Source organism: Pimephales promelas, chromosome 6, assembly GCF_988280905.1.
Source record: "Pimephales promelas chromosome 6, fPimPro1.hap1.1, whole genome shotgun sequence".
Lineage (NCBI taxonomy): Eukaryota > Metazoa > Chordata > Actinopteri > Cypriniformes > Leuciscidae > Pimephales > Pimephales promelas.
This window is the reverse complement of record NC_142774.1, coordinates 26,404,263-26,413,375: the sequence shown is the minus strand read 5'-3', so window position 1 is coordinate 26,413,375 and position 9,113 is coordinate 26,404,263. Positions and strand designations below refer to the sequence as shown.

The 9,113-nt window shown below is 36.0% G+C and overlaps 1 protein-coding gene across 2 annotated transcripts; it reads right to left on the bottom strand.

The window, feature by feature from the left end:
- Positions 1-826: 826 nt before the first annotated feature.
- On the bottom strand, positions 827-5,776 carry sfrp2 (secreted frizzled-related protein 2). 2 transcript variants are annotated; one of them, XR_016168881.1, is made up of 4 exons: positions 5,190-5,776; positions 4,987-5,067; positions 2,541-3,870; positions 830-1,755 (listed from the first exon to the last, which is right to left on the bottom strand). XR_016168881.1 is itself a non-coding variant. In XM_089132299.1 (3 exons), exons 1-3 carry the CDS (start codon positions 5,674-5,676, stop codon positions 3,572-3,574), a joined length of 867 nt encoding a protein of 288 aa, XP_088988425.1. In that variant the 5' UTR covers positions 5,677-5,776; the 3' UTR covers positions 827-3,571. The 2 variants fall into 2 exon arrangements, 1 of the variants encoding a protein (XP_088988425.1); XM_089132299.1 differs by having other exon boundaries at positions 827-3,870.
- Positions 5,777-9,113: the final 3,337 nt, after the last annotated feature.

Sequence of the window (9,113 nt, the reverse complement as noted above, 5' to 3'; positions counted from 1 at the left end):
TTATTTTATTCTGTCAAAAGCCCTAGTTTTAACAGTAAGAAAAAAGAAAAGTACTTGTAAAGCATTTCTGAATTTAGTGCCATCACCAGGGGCCACTAAAGACCACAAATACCAGGTCTGTTTATCAGGATGGTGTGGATATAGAATTGTTAGTGTGTTAGCAGGAAACGTTTTAGTCAAAACAATCTTTAAATACATATTGTTTTAAAAAAAAAAAAAACTTTAAGAATAAACAACACGTATGATTTTCTTTTCTTAAATGTATTTGCTCTTATTTTGTATTGAGTGACGGCAGAAGAAAAAAATGATACAAATCACCAATGATTAAATTACATTACATGACGGTGGGTGTTAATAAATGCACTTAACACTAATGAATTGACATATTGAGACTGTGACACCAAATAAAATGCTACAGGTGTTGAAAATATGTACACACATAAAAACCTGTATATTTACAGAGTATGACAAAAGTTTGGACATTACCATGAGACGATTTCACTTCTTTCACCAACGTCTGTACATAAAGTACAATTGAATCATTGCTCTAAATGAGCACTGAGACCAAGAGAAAAACAGCTCTGTGGTTTTACAAACATGTGACTTTACTCTAATACTGGGCATTCATAAGCCAAAACAAAACAGCAAACAACTTTGTGAGCATAACAAGAAACAGACCCATACATTACAACATTATTAATTAGGGCTGTGCAAAAATTAATTGCGATTAATCGCATCCAAAATAAAAGTCTGTGTTTACATAATATATTTGTGTGTGCTGTATATAATTATTTTGTATATATAAATACCTATGCATGCATGTATATATTTAAGAATTATTTGCGCTTAAATTCTGTATATATATATAAATACATAATTTATATTAATATAAATATTTTATATATGAATAACACATTTTCTTAAATATATACATGCATGTGTGTGTATTTATATGTACAAAATAATTATATACAGCACACACAAATATATTATGTAAACACAGACTTTTATTTTGGATGCGATTAATCGCAATTAATTTTTGCACAGCCCTATTATTAATATAACTGACACAGAAAAGAAATAAACCAATATTGTGTATATAAAATTGCTGATTGAAATTCAAAAGGCGTAACATAGAAAAAGTGCAGTATTTAGGCTCAAGTATGGAGACAAAAACACTGGGCTAAACAAATTATGCATTTGTGGCCTTCTCATAACAGTCTGGGGAGAAATGAAAACATTCACATTAACATACATGATTGTGCTTCAGAGACTAGCGTCACATGGGATTTTTTAAACATTGAGAATAGAGCCAGCTATCTCATTGTGCTCATAAAAGTACTAATAGGAAACCTAACTGTTGGTAGATTCCATGCTAAAAAAGAGTGCCGTAACCATGTTTGACAGAAGGAAACATCATCTTCATCATCTTATGGCATTAAAATTTTCACACCTACCTTTTTAACATCTCAGATAAACTACATATTTCCAAAATATATGATCAACGCTTTCTAATTAATGGGTCTGGTTATTCCAGTAATTTCCGTGAGGACAATTATTGCAATGGCATACAATGGCATTCTATGGATTTTAACTTTGTTGCAACGAAGGTTATCATAATATTGGTTCATGTCTTTTGAGCTGGCTGGTCAAATTCCTACATATCCGAGTCAATAAATCAATACGGAAATTGCTTTGTGCAAAAGGGTATTGTCATTTAAAAACAGATAAAGACCCTGCCCAAACTGCTTAACCCTTTTGCTGCATTAGGGACATTTTTGGTCTTTTGCAGTTTAATTTCTTTGACCATTTTGGCTGTTTTAATGCAAATGGTATGAAATTTGGCAAAATTGTGACTTTTTGGATACATGTAAAAAATGTGATCCCATTTTGCAAAATATGTATAACACACACTGTGTAGATCAAATAGTCATCAATAGTAACACTCAGCACCATAAAGACCAAAAATGGCCCATTGAAACCCATTAAAACATTGTTTAAATCTGAGGCTGTCAGTAATACATGAAACATGATTTTTGCACAAACATCCTTTCATTTTGAAGCAAAAGCATTATATTTGCATTATACAGTGTATTCCACCAGATGACGTCACTACATATTTATTCCCTATGGGTGGAAATGCACCTTATTTTAGGCAATAGGCAATGTTTAATAGGTGGCCATTTTTGGTCTCTAACGCGCTAAGTGGGATTTTTTGCAAAGTGGGACTGTGATAATCCAAATCTAAAGTTTTCTCTTTGCATTTAGTTTATTGAAAATAATTGAATTTTTGTGTTTTTTCCTCTTATACAAATCGATGGTTTCGCAAACAAAACTGGTAATTAAAGGGTTAAAATCCTGAAATTGAATACATTTTTGGTAGTTATGATGAGGACTGATGCTGGTTAAAAGATTTAACTTGGTAAAAGTGGAAAATAATAATAATATATAATATTTTAGGCAATGTTTAATATGTGGCCATTTTTGGTCCTTAATGCACTCAACGGTGTTAAAAATCTAATGCAGCACAAGGGTTAAACAAAGCTGGAAGAACAGAATCGTCTGGAGTTCCATTATATTGGGTAACATTACTGGGATAGTTAGGGTAAGTCAATTTAATCCATATAGGCGAGACATGATATGATGAACAGAGATCAACACACAGACATAGCAAATCAATTCTAGAAAACGGAAGCTCAAACATGCTTTCTTGATAAGCGAGAATCAATTAAGTTTATTTTGTGTATCACGGAAGCACGTTCAAGCTTCCTGCAAGAACCAGCAAGGTTTGTTCTTGCGCGACAAGCAAGTACTGTTAAGCCCCAAGTTTAGCATATTTGTTGAGTTCTATGCATGTGCATTGATCAACTTTTATATTTGAATAAAAGCCCAAATTAAATATGTTCATCATTTAAAGCGAGCATGCCTCTTCAGACGACCTGGATTATACCACTCGATTCATATGGACTACCTTACAATGTCTTTTACAATTTTTTAAAGCATCAACATTTTGGTTGACTAGACTTTCAATGGAGGACAGCAATCTCTCAGGTTTCATGAACAAATACCATTTGTGGTTCGAAGATAAACAAAAGTCCCAAAAGATGAACATGGATGTGGAATGGCATGAGGGTTTTTGGGTGAACTATCCCTTTAAAGTTTGTTTTCACTGGAATTAATGGAATAGCCAAACTCGTTAATTAGAACGTGGTTTCCATACCTTTGCCCATATAATGCAGCATCTCATTTATCTCAGCCAATTCTAAAATAATAACATTTGAAATTGAGACTAATGATATAAAACATCTCTCTGGAAATTGTGGATGGTAAAGTAATTTACCAAAAGTCATGAGTAGAAATGAAAAGTTGGAACTGAGCTGAATCTATGCTACTTTTTGACAGTTACATCTGATAGCTCCACCACCCTCAATCCTGAGATCTGAATGGCCAGTTCTCAAAATGGCACTGGGAAAGCAGACATTAGGGTTTTGAATGAACTTTTGCATCTATCTATCATGTGACTCATGTCTTCATTTTCAAGATCTTTGAGTGCTCTGATCATTGGACAATCCTAGCACTGAAGTTTGCGAATACTGCGGGAAATTCTCTTAAGACCCTTCTGCCAGCGCTTCAGTGATGTGATGACTAAGTGTCCGTCCATCTTCTGGCCCATCACCAGATAAGCAGCGTTGATGTCATTCATTTCGTCGCACACGCACTGAAGACCATCTTTCAGCCAAAGCACTGTCTTCCAGAGGTCACGCTCAGTGATGCCACCATTTAGCTTGTAGATAGTCTTGCTCTTGGTTTCTGGAATGATCTTTGTGTCGCCATTCATGTAGGAGATCTCCTTGACTTTGATCTTTAAAGCTAGTGAGTGAATATGATTGAAGGTTGAGGACAATGGATATAAACAACTGCTTAACTTCATTGCAAAATCTATATATATGATATATATGTGTGTATATACAGTTGTGTTCAATCTTCAAGCATTTTTCATTTTATACAGTAAACTTGACTTTGTAAAGAAAAACGCAGACACTGCTATTCTTTTTGAACAGCCTTATATTCCTTTTTCTTCACTTTCTATAAAGTAATAACAAATGATTGATACATTTTTCTTCATATTTTGATTTAGAATAGAATGCACAGTGTTCCCAATGCATTTGTGTATATTGAAATAAAACTTATTATAAGGATTTTGAGCTTTACTCACTTTTTTTTAAACAGACTGATATTATTTTGAACACAACTGTATATGTAACCTTTTGGTTTTTCTCAACACTTAAAAATTCCCCAGTAATTCTTTGGAGATCATTTTCTCATTTTCACATAGTCTGCTGAAGAGTTTTAAGATGACTGAGAGTCCATCTTAAGCCAGTGAAAAACAGCCTTTGCTGGTTTAAACAGGGTTTCAGCAACTATATGGTGTTTTGGAGAACATTTTTTTAAAGGTTCTTTAAGTTTTTGATCTCTTTAATGCACCAGATGGTTTTCAAAAGAAAAAGTCCCTTGTGGAAATTAAAGGGACAGTTCATGTTAGTTCACCCCAAATGAAAATGCTGTTATGATTTACTCCTGCATGTATTTTGTTCAATTGTAGAACACAAAGAAGGAATTATGAGAAATGTCTCATGGACAGTTTTTTTCTTCTTATTCCCCATACAGTTAAGTCACATCAAGTGTTGTTTTGAACCCCAGTTCCTTTAATTTTATGGGAAAAAATTGAAATAGTATACTGTACAAAATATCTAATTTTCTGTTCTTCAGAAAAAAAAAAAAGAAAGTTATATGCCTACATGTTTGAACATGAGGGCGAGTTAATGGTCTTAATTTTTGGGTGAATACGGCTCATATATAGCTTTAGGCTGCATCACCCATTTAGATAAAAAGAAACCTTTATTTTTAACATTGTAACGCAGAAATACCGCAACATTCATTCAGATAGCCTACTAAAAGCAAACATAAAACATATTGTATCCTTACCAAAGTCATTTTTGCACAGGCTGTCCACAATTTCATTGTCATTCTCAGACTTTTCTTTGCAGGCATCACAGACCTTTGGAACTGAGTAAAAAAAAAAAGAAAAAAAATGAGAGAGAGAGAGAGAGAGAGGGAGAAAAAAAATCAACATATCAATTAAGGTAAAGGGTGAAGATGCATCTAAAAAGTGACTTAAACTTTCATACCTTCCTTGGTAACTGGCACTAATGCAGCGGGTGGTATGCACAGGTCATTATCCAGAGGGAAGCGATCACAGTCCAACATGTCCGGCCAAGGAAACCCAAAAGCGGCCATCACTGGAGCGCAGCCGCTCTTCACGTTCTCACACAGTGACCTGCACGGCTGAATCGGCTCGTCCATATCTTTCAGACACACCGGAGCGAACAGAGAGCAGAGAAACTTCTTGGTGTCCGGATGGCATTGTTTCTGCACCAGAGGGGTCCAGGAAGATGCCTGCTGCAGAACCTCGTTCATGGTTTCGTGTCCGAGAAGGTTAGGCAGACGCATCTCCTTGTACTCGATGTCATGGCACAGGAGCAGGTTTGCAGGTATGGGTTTGCAGTTGCTCTTTTTCTGAAAGAGCTCTGGCTGATCGAAGGCGTATAATCCATGAAGCGCATCCAGATATCCGGGTAAGGTAAGCGTAACCACCAGTGCCAGATATGCGCGCATCTTTATTTCAGTTTTGCAGAGACAGAAGTCTTACGAAGTGTTATGAATAACTGAATTCTCTTCTGTGCCAACCTGTTCTCCTAGGAAAGTCTGGGCGGAGCGAGAGAAGGCGCTCAGATGTCCACAGTTGTCGCGCTGTTTCCCCTGGATCTTAGCCTAGGATTGATTTCACAACCCAGTTACCTACATCGCTTTTGGCCATCGAACGTTCGAACGGCGAAATAAATTATCGAATTTGTGGAAAATGTTTTCTCCCAACCAACCAAATCATGTTCTAAGAACGTTTTGCTAACAAATGTTATAAAAACGTTAGGCTATTTCTGTTCTCATTTCGTTCAAAACGGACCCAAACCTTACAAAAAATTATTCAAGCGCGCTATTAGTCTTCATCTAACAAGCTAGAAGTATGCCCTTGTCCGAATACTTTTTTTCAGAAATAACACATAAATAAAAGGTTACAAAAAGTGTTTTTTTTTTTTTTTTTTTTTTTTTTGCAGTGATGTCATTGGGTTCCTCAAAGAACCTTTCAGTGAACAGTTTTCATGGAACCATTGAACCATAGAACACACTCAAGTGAAATGAATGCAGATTGTTAAAGGATTAGTTCACTCAAAAATTAAAATGCTACTCACACTCATGTTGTTCCAAACCCATAAGACTTTCGTTTATCTTCAGATAACAAATAAAGATCTTTTTGATGAAATCTGAGAGCTTTCTGTCCCTTCATCAACTACCAATTTGAGGCTTTAAAAAGTTTATAAAGAGATTTCAAAACTAATTCAACTGAGCGGTTAAATCCAAATTTTCTGAAGAGACACAATCATGAACAGATGGAATTTATTCTCAAATAAACATGATCAGCTCAAAAGTGCATGTAACAGAGAACAAACCTCATTGGTTCTCGAATATAAAGCAAACATGCTTGAGCTTCCATTTACTACAACTAATGTGTGAGTTGATGAATATGTGAATAAAAGCCTAAATTCAATCTTCTTCAAATGTCTCTTCAGAATATTTGGACTAAACCACTGAATTCATGGATTAGTTTTACGATCTCTTTATGAATATTTTGTGGTAGTTGCATAGCTGTCAAATGAGGGACAGAAAGCTCTCAGATTTCATCAAAAAATATCTTTTGTGTTCCGCAGATTAACGAATGTCTTACAGGTTTGGAACAACATGAGTATGAGTAATAAGTAATTTTTGGGTGAAGATTTACATTGTCTTATTTAAATGACTTGATGATGAGGAGGAGGATTATGATGATAAAGCATGTGCACATATTACTATGACAATATTTCATTTGAAAATATGCAAGATATCCATTCTCTTTTCTTTTCAAGTGATCAATTGATTTATGAGTTGCTGTAAGGCTTTCATTTGGTAGGTGCATAATTCATATTCTTTGGTGAATGATTCTGTGGTCTTTACCCTTTTCACACTCACGGTCATCTGTCATCATTAAGCCACAATTTGAGAAGTTCATAAGTTTATACAATATGGCTAACATTTTTCATCTATATATATGTGTGTGTGTGTGTGTGTGTGTGCATGTGTGTGAAGTGAAAATGAGAAAGAATGAGAATGATGGAGAAAACAAGAGAAAGAGAGCTGTTGAGTGAAACTGAACTCCTGCAATAGATCTAGTTCCTGCTTCATTCATCACTCTGTACGGTCCAGTTTTAAGCCACTGAGTGGGTCACACAAACAAACCCTTTCTCATCTCAAGACAGCCTCCCACCCCTCGTCCCTCTAGAGCTAAAGGAAGCTTAGAGTTGACAGCAACAACTCTGAACCACATCATTTGTTAAGTGAAGACAAAGGTTCTTTATAGTGGAAAAAGGTTATTTTTAGATTATTAAAATGTTCTTCACACTAAGAAAAAATGTATACCACTAAATCAAAATCAAGTGAAATGCCATCTCTGCAAAAATCATTTTGAATCCTTTTTAAGAGTGTATCAAGAACCTTTTGTTGAATGGAATGGATCCATGGATGTTTAAGGTTCTTCATGGAACCATGCAGATGCCAATTAAAAACATTATTTTTAAGAGTGTATTGTAATGTGCATGCTATTTTAAGACCCATGTTTAGGGTTTTCCTCAAGTCTTGCATTTTTGAGGAGAATGACGAAGGCGAAAATGTGCTGTGCTGTGCGGGTTTATGCCTTAAAAAAATGGTAACGGCAGCTTGGGTCGTGTGGATCATTTACAACACACTATGGGTTACAGTATGTAGCATTGTTAAGACACATTTTTTAGATCTGTCTTGTCACCAGATAACTGAGTAACAGTTTCTCCCGAAATCCTTGTGGAGAAATTCCCCTAAGGCTTCTAAAGGTCATAGGTTCAGAGGCCCCCATTAAATACAGGTTAGCTGCTGGGGTTTCCCTTCTTTGGGATCCTGCTGGGAAGAAGTAGTCATTTAAAGGCTTGTTTCAAGCTGTAAAGTGATAGCCCTTGGTCTCTATGACGATAAGACAAGTTTTGCTCTCTAGGAGATCTGTGTCCTCCATTTGCCCTTTTGTTGTGCTTATGTTGTGTGTATATGTCAATATTTGTCTGTCTAGCCAATGTAGAGGGGTTACTAATACTGATTAGATATCAGATGGTGTCTTCTAAAGTGATCATTCAGGGTCTCATTTTTATGAGCCTTACAGACAATGCAGTTTTTTTTATCAGTGAAACGGTTCTTATTTAAAATCAACTGTTCAGCTGTTGAACAGTATTACATTAACTGCTTTAACTTAACCTAGTGTCAAACAGCTTAAAACTGGTTTAAATAAATTGAAATATTAATAAATCACCTTTCATCAAAATTACATAATGTTTACAAAACTCATGGTGACATTTCATGGTGAAGCTTGAGTTTGATTTAAAAATGGTTTCTTATCAGATTTACTCAGTGCTTTTGACCTTAGAGCCATTCAGAAGTGATTTAATAATGCCAAATGTCAATTTTAACTCCAAATGACCTGCTCCACCACCTCTAGATGTCATGGATTGATCTATAGTCCAGCTCCACCTCTGTGGATCTAAAGGGTGGAGGAAAATAGTTATGGGGAGGGTTAGGGTTGTGTATGCAACACACCCTGAAGGAGGGAACGGAGGACGTAGTTGACGGTCGACTGGGGATCGCGTCAGAGAGCCAATGTTCTTTAAATACTATTGAACGCGGTGCGGGTATAAATATGGAAGTGGATGCACGCACTAGTTGCTTTTTTACTGAGGAGCCGAGCCTGAGTGTAACCCGGAGTCAGCGGTGGTCCAGAGGTAGTGGCAAGGGGACTACATCCTCTGTTCTTTCCTTCAGAGAACGGTGGGTTGCATACGCAACCAGGACGTTCCCTTTTAGTCGATAACGTCGGACGTAGTCGACTAAAGCTGCCACCTTCCAGTGCCTAGTCAAAAGCCTCCTAATGCTCCCACAATTTTAAG